The sequence below is a fragment of the Hesperophylax consimilis genome, chromosome 1, assembly GCF_061612785.1.
Source record: "Hesperophylax consimilis isolate HC1 chromosome 1, BYU_Hcon_1.0, whole genome shotgun sequence".
Lineage (NCBI taxonomy): Eukaryota > Metazoa > Arthropoda > Insecta > Trichoptera > Limnephilidae > Hesperophylax > Hesperophylax consimilis.
The window spans coordinates 40,573,512-40,592,983 of NC_142836.1; the positions used below are offsets into that span (position 1 = coordinate 40,573,512).

Below are 19,472 nucleotides of genomic sequence, written 5' to 3' on the forward strand. Positions count from 1 at the left end.
TAATAAGATAATACAGATTCATCTTTCGGCGTGCTTAGATATATGTTGCAATATGTTTATGGCACCTGGGAATTTATTTAGATTATTGGCGATGACACAAATAACATTTCTGCATATTTAAGTTATTTTTTGGCACTTAGTGCCTTTTTTATTTTGTGCTTTAAATTAACTTCTTGCGAAATTGATAACATATTTTCAAATTTTGAAATTCTTTCTGGAGCAGAAAAGCAATTTCATTTGCCTATCTGGGGCCTAGGAGTTGAAAGGTTGCGTAAATTGGCAACATGAGATAACACTTGTAAGGATTGACTATCAAGTTGGTGGGTTTCATTCCACAGCTTCGATCCCCACAGTTCCCCCATGACAAATAACTCAATTATTTATATCTCATTCTTTTTCACTCTGTATAAATTACAATAGAGATAAACGTATCCTTCTAAGTAGTTACGTCGGGAGATTGGTAATTCCATTAAAAGTGTAATCATCTGTCCGAATTAGAAACATGTGGAAGAAGTTTTTCTGTTTATTCCTTTCTTGTACTGTCCACTCCTCGCTAGTGGGAGGGTGGATAAGGGGAGGGTTGGTTTGGGGGAGGCTGCTGGAGAAAATAAAACCTTAAGTGTCGGAAAATTAATGTCGCCATATCTCATCTCTGATGTTAAATTTATTATAATCGTTCTAAAAAGAGGCATGAAAATTTATATACTTGTCGTAAATTTGGTACTCAGTTAACTGTACGTGTAGCTGTATAATATATATACACTAATTAACATCACAGTTTAGAATAAAATATACCTTTGTATAATAAAAATGTTGAAATTACACTTAAAAATGCAATTAATTCAACGAAAGGTAAATTTTATTTGGCTTCAAATGAAGTTTATTTGTAACCAGCGAAAATTAAGGGATATTATAATTGTAGGATTTGTAAAGCTGAAAGTTTTATAAAATATTTGCCTCACAAAATCATATAAGTATTGTCATTTATCTTTATGATATAATGATATTTTTTGTTGACAAATTAGAGAGATGTCAACAATTAACATTTAGGATGAAGACCCTAACTAGATTGATATCTTCGGTCTTTTCGTATGAAACAAATTGGTCATAAAAAACCATAGATATGCCAATATATAGACAGTAAAATTCTCATTCGGAGCCTACTAATTATACTACACACCAATGACAAACTCTGGATGTTTATTCCATGGACTTTCAGAGTATTTCATTGGTGGATACAGTTAGGCAATCATATAACGTCACAATTTTCATTTCTGTTCCAATTTTCGATCGGAGTCAACCTCCAGTAAACATGAAAAAACATTTTTCAAAAATTATTAAAAAAAAATACTCATTTTAAATGTTGAATTATTTATTAATGAGCTAATCAAAAATAAATAATGTTTATAGCTATTTCCTCGCTTTTCTAAATTACAATAAGTTCCAATGTTGAAAACTAGAAGTTCATTGAACATGAATAATTTGACACTGGAATATTTCGCTCATCACTTATTCACAGATGCACCGACAACCGAAATTAGAATATCTGACGTTTAGGATATTTTCGTGTATTTTTAGAAAAATTGCTTCGTCCTAGTTGCGTTAATTTTCCAATCTTATTATATTTTGAGATTGTTTGAAATTTCAAGTATTAAGGCGATGCCATACGTAGTAATGCAAAATCATGTGTTTTTGGTTTGAAAATGTGGTCGCCTAAAAATGTTTCAGATGCTTCAATTAAATACTGCGAGTAGAATACATCTTGGCCTTTGAAATAATCGAGTATTTTTTAGATAAGTCTTTTTAGCCCAGAAAAAAATAGTGTAAAGGCCTATGAAAACTGCTTTAAAGTTCAAAATCTCCTACTTACGAACCCATTTTCTGTTATGATTTTATCGTATAATGTGGCAAATTAAGTTATTTATAAAATGATCGAAAAATATAATATTTATGCCTGAACATCCACAAAATAAAATAAAAGAAACTTTTTGGCCATGTTTTTTTCTTGCATAAATCAAAACAGGCGGATGGTGTTCAGCGGGAATAAATGTTATTGATAGCGGCTCAATTTAAAATATTACACGATGTAGTGCATCGCCTTAACAAGAAAAATGGTATATCTCCACCCAGTCAGCAGTGGTTCTGTGGAAAATCTATTTTAGGAAAATTTTCTTGAATAAAACTGATTTAATGAAGTGCATTTCATCTGGGGACATTATTATCATTTTATATAAGGCCAATTAAAAGACATAAAAATACTACCAGTTATTCCAATCATGCCGATGCCGTCGACTTTGCAAAGAAATATTTATTATTCTTTGTATTATGAAACTTTATTCCGATTTACCGATAAGAAAATATGGATTAAGCAGTTGGCACGTAGTTTGAGACTTTATCCACCATCAAGGGCATCAGGCCATCAGGGCATCAAATCATCAAAGCATCAAGTCATCAAACCTTCAGGCCATCAAGGAATCAACAGCCAGATGGTCGCGGAGGGAGCAGCCCAAACGGTTGCCCCATAAAGATTTATCTGCCATTTATTTATCACGTAGTAAACACAACTATGACCTTTAAAAACGCACCCGTTAAATTTTATGTGTTCTGCGAAATCAAAAAGCATTCAGTTCGTTTATGGTTTATTGAAACAATGGTTTTACTGAAAATTTTATTTTACGTAAAATATTAAAAATATTTATTTGATCGCTGCGATGCTCGTTGTTGAAATCGCCAATTTTATGGGTGTCTTATTCATGGGCATTCTGAGGAATATTACATTGTATGGGTTTCTTATTCATGGGCATTCTGAGGAATATTACATTGTATTACATTAGATCAGGGGTGCTCAAACGGTCGATCGCGATCGACCAGTCGATCGCGAGTGCTTTTTGAGTCGATCTCGAGAAAAATTTCCCATTTTTCATGTCTTCTTTTTTTATTATTTATTTGTAGTTTGTAGAATTCAAAATATCGCAATCGACTAACTGACGAACATATATTATGTCATCGTGCTTGCGATTAGCACTCGGTAATTACGTACCATCGTATGAAAAGTATGCTGAGGACATGCAGTGCCACGCTTCAACATCCAAAGTCATTATTCAGTTAAGTTCAGAAACTAGAACTCGTTTGTTTTTTGTAAGAACCAATAAACTTGCAATTTTGAATAAATATAAGTTTTTTTATTGACTTTTTAGTGCAGACCTCCACCTACCTTGACTAAAAAAAAATACATATTAAAACTTATTTCTATCGTTCCTCCAAATTCTATGTGGATTCGAGGCCATGCAATTGTGCAACGTCCCTATATATACACTTATACCTGCGCCACGATACACCCTACCTACATAGCGACAATCCTGCATCACACATACTTGCAGCCTCTCAGAGTCGATCGATCGGAATCTAATAATATTGAGGTAGATCGCCAGCAGTTCAAGTTTGAGCACCCCTGCATTAGATTATTTACAGTTTTGCGTATGGATCTCGGTTATACATTGCATTATTTACGATGTTGACCAGTCAGTGACCGAGTTGATAACAATATCTATTGTTTTGTTTGTAATGTAGTTGATAAATCAATGGAATTTAGTTGAACAAATTATTATAAGCAATAATTAGTCGCCTGAAATATCAATACAAATTGAAAATATCTCCCGAGTAAAAATGCCACCGACGGGAATTGAACCCGCACCTTCTGATGTCCGGTCAGATGCTTTGGACCACTGAGCCACGTCGGCTTATTTCCAACCCGCCAAATAATTCAATATGTACTAGTACTTCAATCAACAATTACTGCTTATTATATTTTTTCACCTGTAAAAATTTAGCACTATAAGGCTTATAAACATTAGTTTATCATTAAAAAAATAAGAATTTAGTTTGTTTATTTCACAAGGCGTCCGGATGGTGAATCTACATCACATTTGAAGTCGATTTTTTAAAATAACTTTTTAAGTTTTTAGTTTTCGTTTTCGTAAATCGTGTGCGAAGTTGGAATATCAGCTGTTTAATTCATTTTAAAATGCGAGTTGTTTTAAAAAATAATTTAGTGTCCAAAAAAGGAAAAGTAAAAAAAAAAAAAAAAAAACAAAAAGCTCGCATCGGAAATATTGTTTTTTTTTGGGTTCTCAATGTTATGTATACTCACCAATTTCCTGCTCGTACCACGAGATCAGGATATCGTGATTCCTAGATATAATAAAAACATATAGAACATCTTTTTCTCCTGCCCCCTCTCTTCAGTTGGGGCTCTAGTACGATATAAGTACGAATTGTCTAAAATCAATGGGAATAGTAAGAAATGATTATATCACAAGTTTTCCTAGGCATTGTATAGAATACCTGTCAGTAGGCAGGCAGTGTTTTTAATATATCTATTTGAATTTCTCTTTTGTTTTGGTTATTGAATGAATGCAAATGTTGGTGGTAATCACATACACAAGGACATGTACGCATTTTTATTTTATTTTTATTTTATTGTTCTTCAAAGTACAATCCCATTAAACTGCAATTAAGCAGTTTGTCAACAGGATGTTCATGTTCAATTACAATATAAAATATTTTCATAATATTATTACTTATTACAATACAACTTATACATCATATTTATCACCAACCACTGCCATAGTCAAAAGTATTACTAATACAGAGTATCTCTGCTTAGTAGCCATGTTTTCAGCATATATCTGAATCTCTGAGGTAATTCGCACTTTTTTATATTGCTTGGTAACATGTTGAATATTTTGGGCACGTTGTATTCCAGGGTTCGCTGTCCGTATTTATTGTTATGTTTTTTTATGAAATTGGATGACATTACAGCAGTTAAGTATGAAATAAATGTCTGTCCTACCCCATCGGCATTTGGCGAGGTTGTTAGCGTGGTTGAATCCAGTCCCTGGGAAGGAAGTTACAGTTCTCAGTCAAACCAAAATAAAGTATTCTAGCAAAAACCTTTTTTACGGGTTGATTTTTTAAAAATAATCAAAAATATATAATACGAATTAAAATCCTTCTGAATAATAGTGCTAGTGATGGCGAGTCGTATGATATAACAATACCTTCGATAAAACTAGGCAATATATATAATGCTTAGGTATTCCATTTACGCGCGTTGCCCTACTTATCTGGGCATTTTGAATAATGCCCGTCCTATTAATCACTTTGTCCATAACATATAATATATTATTGTATCGTCACACAAAGTAATACCCACTGCTGTAACCGGCTTCACCTATATAATATATACTTTATGCGCGTCCTCGAGATGAGTGATCACATAAAACGGCGCTATAGACATAATCCATTTATTATTAAATTTATGCTTTATTTCACGACAATTTTTCCACGGCGTTCTTTACAAGTACCGTGGCTTTGCGATGATTCTAAATAATGTATTACTTCTGGTTTACAAATTACGTAAAATTTTCTAAATTCTGAATAATATTTTATTTTTTTTACTTTTTTATGTATATATATTTTTTTAATACTGTTATTGTTTTTTTTTTTTTAATTTTGACCTTAAATACATTTCTTTGAATTTCGATTTTGTTTTATGTATATATAAAAATCAAAATCACTTCATGTCGTTCCATCTGGTCTCACACATTTAAAAAAATATATTTTGTTTTTCCTTAAGCAGATGAACGTGCATTTCTTCTCCGAGGATATGTATTTTTAACCCTTTCACACCCGCATTATTGTTTCCTCATATATAAAATATGTAATGCTTTCTATATAAATACCTCAGAAAATTATTTGAAATTTTTTTTGTAATTAATTTTTTTTTCAGAAGTTATTCTACGTTAATTTGGCTTAACATTGGACGTCAGAGGGTATTTTTTAAATAGTAAGGTAAAATAAACATAACACAAAAGTAATACACATAAATGTTTCATGTCAAAAATGCACATTTACAGTGTATTGATAATCTTTAAGGCTTGAAACAAATATCATTTCAACTAAAATTCATTCAGAAATAAAGAAATAATTTTTTTAAATTCGCCATACTAGTAGAAAACACGTCCGTCACTCGCGGTTTTCTCCAGTCCCTGTGAACGAAGGTGCAACAAGACAAATGATTTTTAAAATAGTTTTAAAATACATTTTTAAAGTTCACAGCAGTTCAGAGCCAGTCCCAGTGGAGAAAGTTTCAATTCCCAGTTCAATTTTTTAGTTGATTTTAAATACAATAAAAAAGATTTGCTTGAAGGTCGCTTGAAAAAAACTTACAATAATACTTTTCAATAAGCGATTATACCGCCTTGCGTCACACCAGTCAATACTTACTCTAAAGAGAATTTGGTGTTATTGACTCCAAATAATATTTAGCCGAAGAAAGAAGATATAAAAGTGCGATGAGATGGAAATAATTATCTTTTGTGTTCTTGTGTTTTTTTATTTCACGAGATTTATTTCCGAGTCATCTTTATACAATCCGCCCCCACTTCCAACCCTTAAGTGGCCGCCCTAGAGGCCACTCTGCTGGCTTGGGCGGGTAAATAGTTTAAGATTTTCTGAATATAATATACATACATGAATACCGGGAAACTATAATTACAAATTTCTTGAACCCCTGGGGTAATAAACGAGGACTGTATCACTGTGTCTCTGTGAGTTTTTCCAACATAAGTGCTGTATTAAATGAAGCAATATAAAGTTTATGTGTTTGCATGTGGACATGTTATGACTTTAGAAGAATGAGATGCCGTGGAACCGCGATTTATAACATTGTTAGAGATGGAATAATTATATTCAACACTTATGTACTAACTTAAATTACTCAAATTCATAGCGAAGAAAAATTGTGATATTTTACTACACTAGACACATATTTTACTACTCTCAAACACTAGGCTCCATGCTCCATTAATGTAGTTGTTTCTCGCACTAGTTTTATGTAAGATTTATTTATTGACTTCATTTATAGAACTAAGCATAATCTACACCAACACTTTGTCGAATCCTACAAATTAGAGTAGCGTTGGTAAATTAGTTTTAATGTTTTGTCTTATATGTAGTTTTGTTGTAATTCCTTTTTTACTATATGTTACTCTTACATTTTACTAATATTGCTTCATATTTAGTTTGTAAAAAAAAAAAATAATTTCTTATTATTTTCTCATTATACTTGTAATCACAATTTTACAATTGTGTATTTTGTACCTTCTTTACAATGGATTATATCTATTTACTGTCAGTATCTCCTGTATAATACAGATATATCCTATGTACACTGCATCATGTATCACTTCTCTATGTAAAAGCCTTTTTAGGCGTATATATATAAATAAAGTTTCGTTTTCAGAGATTATTATGACAGAGGAATGAAAATTACTCTGTGATGTTGACAGGCCTCCGCGGTCGAGTGGTAAGGCTCTCTAAGAGCAATCCGAAGGTGGCGGGTTCAAATTTTATTTGATGAATTTGTGTTATTAAACAATTTATTTACTTAAAATAATATATAGCATACATGCGACACGTTCTAGAGTGGAGGATACTTTCAGTATCGTTTTGATGTAAGACCAGCATTCAGAATTGAAACATAGCTTGAAATGGCTTTAGGAGTGTTTGATGACCAGATCTCAATAGCCAGGTACTCCCCACTATCTTCAGCTTCACAACATACCCCAATTATTGGGGATGCCATAGTCTCACTGGCTCCAGACGGTTGGGAGTAGTTGGGACTCGAGATAGAGTAGAGTAGTAGATAGTTGCATAATATGAATGTAAAAGTCCAATGGGCGTCTAAATAAATAAATAAAAATGCCACACACATGCCCGATGTAATAAAAAAGTTTTTATTCGGGATATAAAACCAAAGACAGCAGTGTCCAAAGTGGTTTTTGCGGCATTGTCAACTATTACATGATTTTTTTGAAGAAACTGAGAACTCTGTGTGACAACATGATTAAATAATATAACTTTGACCGCCTCCGTGTCGACGGGTAAGACTCTCGAATAGCAAGCCGAAGGTCGCAGGTTCAAATCCCGGCGGGCGCAAGTAAATTTGTTGACTGCATGAATTTGTGTTATTTTACAACATATTAATTTAAAATAATGTATGGTATAAATATACGTATAAGTGCGGTACGCTCCGGAGTGGAAGATACTATCAGTATAGCCTTTGTGTAAGACCACCATTCAGAATTGAAACGTAGATTGAATTGGCTTTAGCCGTGTTTGGTGAACAGATCTGACTAGCCATCTTCTTCCCCTTCTCACTACCTACAGCCTTACAACATATCCCGATTGGGGATGCCATAGTCTCACTGGTTCCAGACGTTTGGGAGCAGTTGGGTCTCTTGTATTTATTTGATACAACAGTCTTAAAATTTATCATTGTTTCACAACGAAAAGTTGACGAAACATTCTTTCATGTCTGTAAAACGATTGATCAAAAATGATTGTTTATTTAACTTAGCTTATTAGTAATGTATTTGAATTGTCGGTCAAAATAAAGGCATAATATACGAGTATTATAATTATGGTGCCGGGGATAAAATTTTAAGAAAGTCGCTAATTGGATCAGTTTTGGGAAAAAAACAGCTCATAGAAATCGTAGTATGTCCCTTACCGTCATAGGTAGAAATATGAACGGTATTAGAGAAAAAAATTCAAATTTTTTATCAATTATTTTTATATGAAATGACAAAAAAGCGAGGTAGCCCTAATGTTAAGAATACATTTTTATATTGAAATATTTTATTGATATTTTTTTTTGTCATCAGTCATTTTAATTCAGTGTTGCACGAAAAAACGTAAGGCGAGCCATTTTTAAAACCTTTTTTATGTTTGCAATCAATATTTAAAAAAAAATATTTTCGTTTCTAATAATAATATATTGTATTTTATTACCGTCCAAAAACAGTACTTAGTTTTCGTATACGTTCAGATATCTCCCATTTACTTGGATTTTATTGAAAAGCTTAAAAGCTCATAATAAATAATGAAGATACCTACATATTGTACCAAGATTTTTATAATTACTCTCTATTTTTAAATTGTATAACATGCACGAACATCATTTTACCAAATCGTTCAATTGGAATAACCCTAAAATTCTACACAAATTTGCGGTTTAGCGATCCTCCAGCATGAGTTACTTACCACCTTAAATGTACTGTACAATGATAAGCGTAATTCCCGTAACCCTGGATTAGCCCTAACCAAGTGGTAATCTGGGCGAGCAAGGCCAATATCCCGGGACTATAGATCCCGGGCCCAAATATCCCGGTTTTATACAAACCCGGGATAATACAACCCTTGGCAAAATAACCCCTGACCAAAACTACCCTTGGCAAAAATTGACGAGGCGTTCTGCCATTTCCTCGACAGTGATAATCGCATCGTAAAACCGTTGTCTACATAAAATGAAATAAATAGCCGCGATGTGAGTGGAAATGTTTAGATGATATATTGTACAGAAGCAATTACAGTGAGCTCAGCCATTTTGTTTTTTTTTCTTTTCATATAAGTCCTTGTGGGCGTTTGTCCCAAGTAGCAGAGCAGCGCCCTCGACTCGTGTCTGTATTTACCTACTACATCTAGTGCACACGCGAGTGAAATCTTGCCCTAAATACGTTTAGGTAGACACTAGGTACACAGTACATAATGCTTCATGCTTTAATGATTTGAACCAGTTTTATCTCAGTTCTGAAAATAGAGAAATAATTCCGTTTTGAAAAGTAGGCGGTTATGGAGGATTTTCGTTTTCCTTGAAAAACATATTAAAGTGCCACTACTACTTCGTTTTCTGTTTTCTTTAGATTTTTCATATGAGCACTATAAACTCTAACCCCTGACTCTCTTATAAGGGTTCAAAAAGGAGAAGTTTTGAAAAGGTGATATGTACATACGAATGATAAACGGAACGCGTCAATATTAAAAACAAATATAATTAAAAAGCGTAAGCGTCTGTTGTGAAAGTACTTAATAAAACACGATTTATTTAAAATATAGTAGAAATCTCTTGACATCTGCGTTAAGTAGCATTTAAAGAAACACTGTAATTTTTTTTCGTATGTACCCATAACATGTTAAAAACAGAACCAGATGTGTTTCTTATAATTTTCGAAGCACCCTTGAGGTGATTTGTCACGAAAACGGCGCTATATAAATTAGCCAAATATTATTATTATTATTATTTTACTAATTTCATAAAATAATTTTTTCAAGTTTTCTATTTAAAATGATAGAATCAGCGGAATCTTAATCGGTCACCGATGAGAGAACAAGCACACAATGATTTTTAATATGTAAAAAATAATATATATTATATTGATCATCGGGATTTTGAATATGAGTCTTATCAACAATTTGTATACCTACACTTACCAACTGACTTTTTTTAAAAATTTAATGAAAATTAAATTTAATAACATAATTATTAAGTTCTGCAAGTATTTTTTGGTTTTTGTTATTGTTAAAGCTGTTTCGGCTTTCAATGCCATTTTCAAACTGTGGTTAAAACCACGTTTAGACGACTTTACCACGTTAAGACGGTTTTACCTACCGACGTTAATATTTTGGTGCTAACCTACTGTCTGGTGGCAATATCTTAATATTGAAAAATCAGGTTAATCTCAGATAGTAAAAATATGTTTCTTGAACACTTAATTGTATACATTTTTGACCAGTTTGTCATAGCACAAATTCGGGCGGCACTAGTCTCCACAATATTAAATTTGGAGCTTCGTTTAATGCAAGCTATAAAATATTAATCTACGGAAAGACAGGTACAATCTACAATACAATCTGTATCCAAGAAAGCTGTAATCTCGCTGAAAAATAAATGTAAAGGAATTAAGGATTTTATATAAAAGCACAGCTCAGTGAACAGTTTCCAAGACAATGGGTTGTCAAGTAATCGGTAAAGCTCGTCCGCTGGGAAGATTTTTGATCTGAAGCGCAAAGCACGGGGATTCGTAGGGATTATGGAATCTTGTCCTCATTCTGCTGTGGAATTCTATGAATGTGACATCGATACATCACAGTATACTTCATTACATCATGATTGAACATTTTCGCTAATAGAAAGACACTCAATGTATACTATATCAAATGAATTTAGAAAAATAAGTCTTTTTATACATGATGTCCGGTAACTAGTGGTACGAGCGGGAATCTGGTAAACCTACATCATGTTTTGAGTCGATTTTGTTATATAACTCTATTTGATTTTGAGCTTCCGTTTTCGAGTAAATCAAGTCCGAAATTGAAATGCTCAAATCGAAAAAAAATAATTTTTGGATTCACCGGTTTCCCGCTTGTACCTCTAGTTTCCGGACACAGGATGTTGAATACTTATACAGGATTTTCCAATAAGAGGTGTTATTTTGAATAGCCTGCTATTTCGGTAGATGTTACTTTTAAAGCTGTCCTTTTTCAACATTTGACAAGTAAAAACTACGCCGTTAATAAAAATGGAACGATAAAGCCCAGCTACACTACTCGCGAAGTTGATCGAAGTTGACCGAATACGATAGTGTGGGCACGAACTTCACTTCGCTTCGGGCAACTTCGCTTCGCTTCGCCCGACTTCCGATTGTTGTCGGTAAATGCGCCCGAGTCAAAGGACTGGACTGAGTTACTCGCGAAGTTGCACGAGTGTGGGCACGCACTTCGAACTTCGTCTAACTTCGTCGAGGACTTCGTCGAAGCGTCGAAGCGAGTAGTGTAGCTGACGCTATACACGCTTCAACAACGCATTGAAATTATTAAAATTCACTTGAGTGAATCAAATGCAAATCATCTTGAGTGATGAGGCCCATTTCCACCTCGGTGGCTTCGTCAAAAAGAAAAATTGTCGCATTTGGGGCTCGGAAAACCCAAGAGTTATTGTTGAAAAGCCTCTCTATCCTCAACGTGTGACTGTTTGGTGCAGTTTATGGTCTGGTAGAGTCATTGGACCTTATTTTTTCGAAAATGAGGCTGGAGCAACAGTTACGGTGAATGGATTGCGATATCGAGAGATGATTAATGATTTTTTATGGCCGAAATTGGATGGTATTGATCTGGACAACGTTTACTTTCAACAAGACGGTGCTACGTGCCACACAAGAAACGAAACAATTGATCTTTTACGATTAAATATCAAAATAACACCTCTTATTGGAAAACCCTGTATGGGTTAGGTTAGATTTTTTGAATGATTTCAAATAATACGTAAGTATCGTCTTAACTTCTGTAACCTAACCTACACATTTAAAAATGATTTCAGATATTAGGTAAGTACCGGCAGTGGAAGTTTCATTGCGTGTAAACATATTTTATTAATCTTCAATAATATCACTCTTTTAGTCATTATATAAGAGTTTCATGTAAATCAAAACTTTTATTTCAATTCGTGCACATGCAGGTCGAGATAAGAAAGCGCAAGACATCAATTAAATAATTAATCAAGATAACTGGTTCATTTTGTGTCAATAAAGTAATAAACATTACATCGTTAATTTATCGTCTAGGTAGATACATAAATAATGTTTCTAACGAGTTCATAATAATAATAATACGACCACTATAAAGGTGTTATTGAAAGGAATGAAACTGTCGTAAAGTTCAACCAGTTGCGGATCTGGCCTATATTGGGAGCTTAACTGGAAAATTTAATTAACACTACCAATACACAGCGGTAAAATGTTAAATTGCTTTTAAACTCACAGTGGATTAAATATATCTGCCTTTACCGCCATATAAATTAATGCATGTGCCTACATTTTAACCAAAGGTGTTATAACTCTTGATAGCACGGTTTCAAATAAAGTTGTAGAGTAATTTTTCATTTTGGAATGCAATTCAAACCAAATCATGTAGTTAGAAAGAGTACCTAAAGGTTTCAATAATGGACTTCTGGTAAATGTTTTTCTTGCAGATAATGATATTATACCGCATATGTATTGCATAAAAAATACGTAGGTTGTGATGTGCAATCAATAAAATAATGTAGATGTCTTCTAGAATAATTCTACATATAATCTTCGGTACAACAAAACCGGCATACAAACGAATACGAGTATATCATTATCTTCTAAACCCTGGAGATAAAGTGAAATTCCTGGAAGAAACATTTTGGTTAACTTTAGTGATCCCTGCATATATTTCTGTGGTCTTGGATCAAAGTACGATAAGTGCAAAATGTCCTGCAAATTTAGTAATTAAAAGTAATTTAAAGTTTGTCTACTTTGTTTGGTTTGGTAGATTATAATTGTTTGTAAATAAGAGCTCGAAAAAAATGAAACTTACATATTATCAGGAATATTAAAAAAGTTAACGCTAGGCCAATATATGGTTTAGGTTCATGGTAGTATTTCAGAGATATTTGGTTTTTTTCATCATCCCTTTTTACATTGACCTTTTTCAATTGTTTTCAAATTGTAACGTTATTGCTTTCAATGTATTATGCTTTTGGCCTCTCAAATCTAAGCTGCAAGTATTATTACAATCGGTTTATGTTTACACATTAAAAAATTTACAGCCTTTTAAATTTTCTTATTTGAAGTAAGACCACAGATTAATATGTGTCGAAGGATGAAAGCAGGGATTCTGTGCCGAACTACGCGAAAATAGAATAAAGTGAGATTGATAAATTAAAGTGATAAAAAAATGTGCAGTAGAATAGAAGTGGGCATTAGAAAGTGCAAAGTGCAGTGGCGTGCAGGTGGTTGGTGGACTAACTCTTGGCGCCCCGTTAGCGCCCGGGGGCCCCTGCCCCGACACGCTGAGCAGCGAGGTCACAAGGCCCGCCACCCGCACCGCCTCCACGTTCGCCTAAACAAACACACCCATCGGCCATTAGCAACACAACACAACACACTACGAGTAACAAGCTCATGAGATGATCCCGCTACTGAAAAATAAAGCAGATTTTTTGGACAATGGATAATGGTTAAATGAACAAATCAGCGGCCGGCGCATCAAATCTGGAAATAAAACATGTCTGTGTTCGCTTTTAAACTTATTATTGTACCTGTAATGGATTAAATTGTTAAAATCAGTGAAATATATAATGTGATGTTGTCTGTCTTACTTTGATAATATGTATATGTACATACTTTTTTCCTTGATTTATTTAAATACCATACTTTTATTCATTAATTTACTCTTAAACTTTTTAACATTTATACTTCTTTTACTTTTACTCTTTTCAACATCTATACTTGTTTTACTTTAAAGCTGCCGACAGACGTAGCTATAAAAGATCAAAAGTTATTTGGCTTGGCGTATTTCGGCATATCGCTCGCCATACATTTCAATTGGAAATGTACGGCGAGCGATATGCCGAAATACGCCAAGCCAAATATCTTTTGATCTTTTATAGCTACGTCTGTCGGCCCCATTACACTTTTCAACATTTATACTTTTTTTACTCTTAGATTTGCAGAATTTATACTTGTTTTACTTGTAAACTTTTCAACATTTATACTTGTTTTACTCTTAAACTTTTTGACTTTTATACTTGTTTTACTTTTACACTTTTCAAAATTTATGCTTGTTTTATATTGACACTTGTCACTTTTATACTCTTTCTCTGATCTAAAACTTTGTGTAATGCTAACCATTATTTCACTCTTTGTTGTTATGGTGTATAATTGTTTTGTTGAGTTTTGTAAAAATATGTAGCAACACGTACATTCACTGTTAGTAAAACAGAACTATACTCAAAACTCACCCTTCTGAATGTTATATAAAGTTAAGTAAGAACCTTATTTTATAGCTGGCTCAAAGTGCCTAAGTAAATTCATTCATGGAGTACCTACATAAGTATAACTATTTTTTATAGTGTTTTAATTGCTCTATTGTTCACCGTAGCACCTAAATTCACCATGATATAAATTTCCTTTTACTTCATTGTGCAAATATGAACCATTTTTATAGTTTGAGCGGTATTACATTGTCAGGATGAAATTACACACGAACAGAATACACATGGAGCAAATTACACATCTAGAGGATTACACCTACTGGTATTACACAAACAAAAAAACAGTTTTTTTTAGTTTTAAACTTTAGTGTCCAAGTGTCATCTAAATCATTTTAATACTTAAGGCGATGCACTACGTCGTGTAATATTTTAAATTGAGCCGCTATCAATAACAACCCTTACGTAGATGACGATAAAGTTTAAATTCCCGCTTAACACCATCCGCCTGTTTTGATTTATGCAAGAAAAAAACATGGCCAAAAAGTGCCTTTTATTTTATTTTGTGGATGCTCAGGCATAAATATTTATTTTTTTTCCGATCATTTTATAAATAACTTAATTTGCCATATTATACAATAAAATTAAAACCTAAAACGGGTTCGTAAGTAGGAGATTTCGAACTTTAAAGCAGTTTTCATAGGCCTTATACATTATTTTTTTCTGGGCTTATAAAAAGACTTATCTAAAAAATACTCGATTATTTCAAAGGCCAAGATGTATTCTACTCGCAGTATTTAATTAAAGCATCTGAAACATTTCTAGGCAACCAAATTTTCATACCAAAAACACATGATTTTGAAACACTACGTATATAATCACCAAAAAAAAATTAGTTTAGATTAATTTTTTTGACCTGAAGTAGATTAGTAGGTGTAATTCTCTACATGTGTAATTTTGTTCGGGCGTAATTCCGTTAGTGTGTAATTCTGTCGGTGTAATATTGGTACGTAAAATCAAGCCCAGGTAAATTCATCATGTAACATTGTATGTCCGGGGATATAATGCGCTAACTTCGGGAGGTGATTCTACATGATGGCAGAAGTAAAAAAATATATTAAACTTTTTTCGAATTCAAACTTTTTTCCCCACACTAAAATATTTTTCCATAGAAGAATATTTATTTTCCCATACAAACAATTCAATTTTTTTTACGTAAAAACTACATTAAAATGTTTGAATTTCGAAAAAAGCTATTTATCTTTTTTATCTTGTAGAATCACCTTCCGAAGTTAGCTCACTTTACTCCCGGACACCTTACATGTATAAGTGCTTTGTGTATCTGTTTCCAACTCTTAAACCGTGGAATATCTACACTCATGTTAAAATAGAAAGATTATATTATTTTCGTCATTGAATGAATCACGTTCTTGAATAATGGCCTCGCGTTTTCTTTTACAGAATTTACAGAATGACGCCAAACTTTTCTTTTCCTCGGCAAATGTAACCTTGTCAAGTAAACTTACCCATCCACACAGGGAGAAACAAAAATGGTTTTAAAACTTCCACGATTTTATACTTACAGGTCGATCTTCTAGACTGCAAGTTTTTCCAAGAAAAACGTTATTCTGATGTACGTGCTTAGGTATATTCAAAATATATGTTAAATTAACAAAAGGGTCTAGCACAGTGAAATCAATAACTTTACAATTTTGGATTGATAGGCGGAACTACTGATAATTTTGTACAGATTACCAGAGTACGGTCGCGCTGATTGATATCCAAACCAATGTTGATAACGCAATAAATCAAAATCGATGTACGATAGCAACAATGGCGCATGGCTATGAATTGACATTCCTTGAATTCATTCAATTAAATTCACGAATCGAAATTATAACATTGGCCTTTTTGACACTAAAAAGCGAATTAAGAGGAAGCTACAAGCCAAAATTGTGTAAATTCTTGGTATACCTTATATTGTAGGCAATAGGCATTAAAATCGCTTGACAAACGGAGTCTAGAAACGTTCGTATCAAGCACAATAGTGGTTTTTATTTATTTTGTAAATAATTTTATAAGAAAACAAAAAAATTAATCATGTGAAACTGTCATCGATAATCTTAGCTATAATACTGTATTTTAAAAAAAGTTGTTTCCTTTACGCGTTCATACATTTCTACTGAAAAGATTTTTTTTAGTAGCTTACATTTATATTTTTTATTGAGTAATTTATTACTTTATTGGTATTCTACTCAAGCTCAATGATAGGAAAAACTTCAATTTATCTAAAGCATATTTTTGGTATTCATAATGTACACATAATGTTCATAATGTAATTCGTTAAAAAGATTAATCAAAATGGTGATTTCGCATTAAGCTTCGAGGTTTTTAGTAATAACTAACAACTTTTGTTTCTTTAAGTTTGAACGGAATCGATTGATCGCTTCTTAGATGAATTAATTATGTCTATGAATCGTGTATATGACTTCTTTCAATTCTAAGAGCTTAGTTAGTTCACCTACATTAATTAATAAGCCAGTTATTTTGCATAACGAAAGACAATATCCAAAAACAACTTATCTAAGGTGCTAGATACCCTGTTGCTGATAAATTACTCCAGTAGTTTAGGGGGTTCTTTCTTATGATGAAGACTAAATAATAAAATAAATTTATGTCATGAAAACATATTTTTTTAAAGCGGAATAATTTTATTTACGGGAATTTTATAATACTATGTTGTGGTTAATACAAAGTGATGTAGGTACAGACAGAGTGGTTTTTATTTGATAATATTATAATACAATGTCAAACCGCAAAATGATTAACTTTCTAGGAGAGTATAAAATTCATACACATCTAATCATTCATTTAATGTCGGAATTTAAGCCTGATTGATCAAAGGATTGGCTCGATCCATTATATTTGAGCACTGGGCAGACTATCTAGTCCCGTACTCGCGTACAAATATACCTACCCTCTAAACTCCAATCTCTAGTCTCTCCTGGCTGGCGTGGGTAGGTACTAGGTCTAATACTGTCTAGGTCTGTAGGCATTAGGTCTGCAAGGCACCATGTGGCTTGCGGTGGCTAACCAAAGGAAGGAGGATTAATTCGCCCTGTAGGAAGTTTTCTCCGAACCCCGAACAGCATAAAGTCTAGTTTTCAGAATGTGGTGGCTCGTCCCGAAACAAGGCTGAAGTCTCATGCTGTTTGATGCGATGTTCCGGGGTTCAAGTATCTAACAGATATGCTAATTTTGTTAGAAGTATTAATTTAATCTTAAGTAGTTGAAGTATGTAGTATAAAGTTCAGTGTAGTTTCGTATATTATACGAGACTAGGTGTGGGAGGACTACCAGGGTAGAGTACGTCATGCGCAAAACTGTTAAACAGAATCCCATCCATCAAATGCCACCGATCTACTGTAATGCGTGATTTTTAGAACAAAACAACCTTTTAAATGAAACACGACGAATACCATAGCGTAAATCTATTTTGCGATTACTTTTTAATGCGTCGGTGACGTAGAAAATACACACGGAGAAAAATGACTATTGTTAACTTATTAAGAATTTTTTAAAATTATTGGTGAATTTGGTTAAAAAACGGGATTGAGGGTCTTACGAATGAATTAACAGATTTCCTGATAAAGTTTTAGCAAATTATATATAAATACATTATCACGATGTCGGAACATGTATATATATATATATATATGTATAATATATATATATATATATATATATATATTTGTATAAAGCATACTTTGAGCCACATTATATACACTTTTTTTTTAATGCCATTTTGTTTAATCAACCCTTAAAAACTACCCCCTCACAGCTATATACGTCTATGATGTACCGTTTAAAATATATATCGATACATACATCTATAGCATACTTTGAAGACATATTTTTATTCTGTACAGACGATAGTTTGAAGACGGTCCTCAATGTATGCGTTATATATAATTTCCCGTCGTGGTCTCAAATAATGCTTTTCACAGGGAGGTGTTTCGTGTACATATAGCATACTTTCGACCTTATGGTAAGTAGGAAACTTCCATTGGAATAATGAGTAATTATTAATATTTTTGACGCCAGATGGCACAAATAATAATATCAAATATGTAGATATTTACGCGCTGTGAATTTGGTACATTACGATAAAGTAATGTTTCGTCTTCAAGTCAAATCCTTTGTGAAACTTTTTCGCTGGGTTTTTCGAAAGATAAGAGTGAAAATTTAATTCATCTCGAAAAAAATACATATTTAATACTTATTGTTAATTTTTGCTTTTTTATAGGTAACAACAAACTTTTACCCATATATAATAGAAACAAAGCGGATATGGCATTGAAGCGTGCCAACTGTCATCGAGCATAGACCACACTGCACGGGTTGTACGTTTGGTGACTATGTAGGAGTGTAGATGCAGGGCATTGTTAGGTTGTATGATGTTGGCGACACTGCACACAAACTAACAACAATCAATGGCCTATCTTCCCTGTTCCGGTACACATTTTAACTTATGTGTTAGGTAGGTACCTAGATGGTTTTACACATAGATAATAGAAACAAAGCGGATATGGCATGGAAGCTTGCCAACTGTCATCGAGCTTAGACCATACTGCACGGGTTGTACGTTTGGTGACTATGTAGGAGTGTAGATGCAGGGCATTGTTAGGTTATGTGATGTTGGCGACACTGCACACAAACTAACAACAATCAATGGCCTATCTTCCCTGTTCCGGTACACATTTTAACTTATGTGTTAGGTAGGTACCTAGATGGTTTTACCCATGGATAATAGAAACAAAGCGGATATGGCATG

At 33.2% G+C, this 19,472-nt stretch overlaps 1 protein-coding gene across 8 annotated transcripts in view; it reads right to left on the reverse strand.

Moving 5' to 3' along the window:
- Nucleotides 1-19,472, reverse strand: part of LOC149426892 (uncharacterized) — a 298,356-nt gene that overhangs the window by 17,877 nt on the left and 261,007 nt on the right. For 7 of the 8 annotated variants that reach the window (XM_089634013.1, XM_089634015.1, XM_089634007.1 and 4 more), the window contains exon 7: nt 13,675-13,767. The exons of the other annotated variant lie outside the window; for it this stretch is intronic. In XM_089634013.1, the coding sequence (XP_089490139.1) occupies nt 13,675-13,767 (93 nt within the window). The remainder of the gene's footprint in view (nt 1-13,674; nt 13,768-19,472) is intronic. 8 annotated transcript variants of the gene reach the window in all.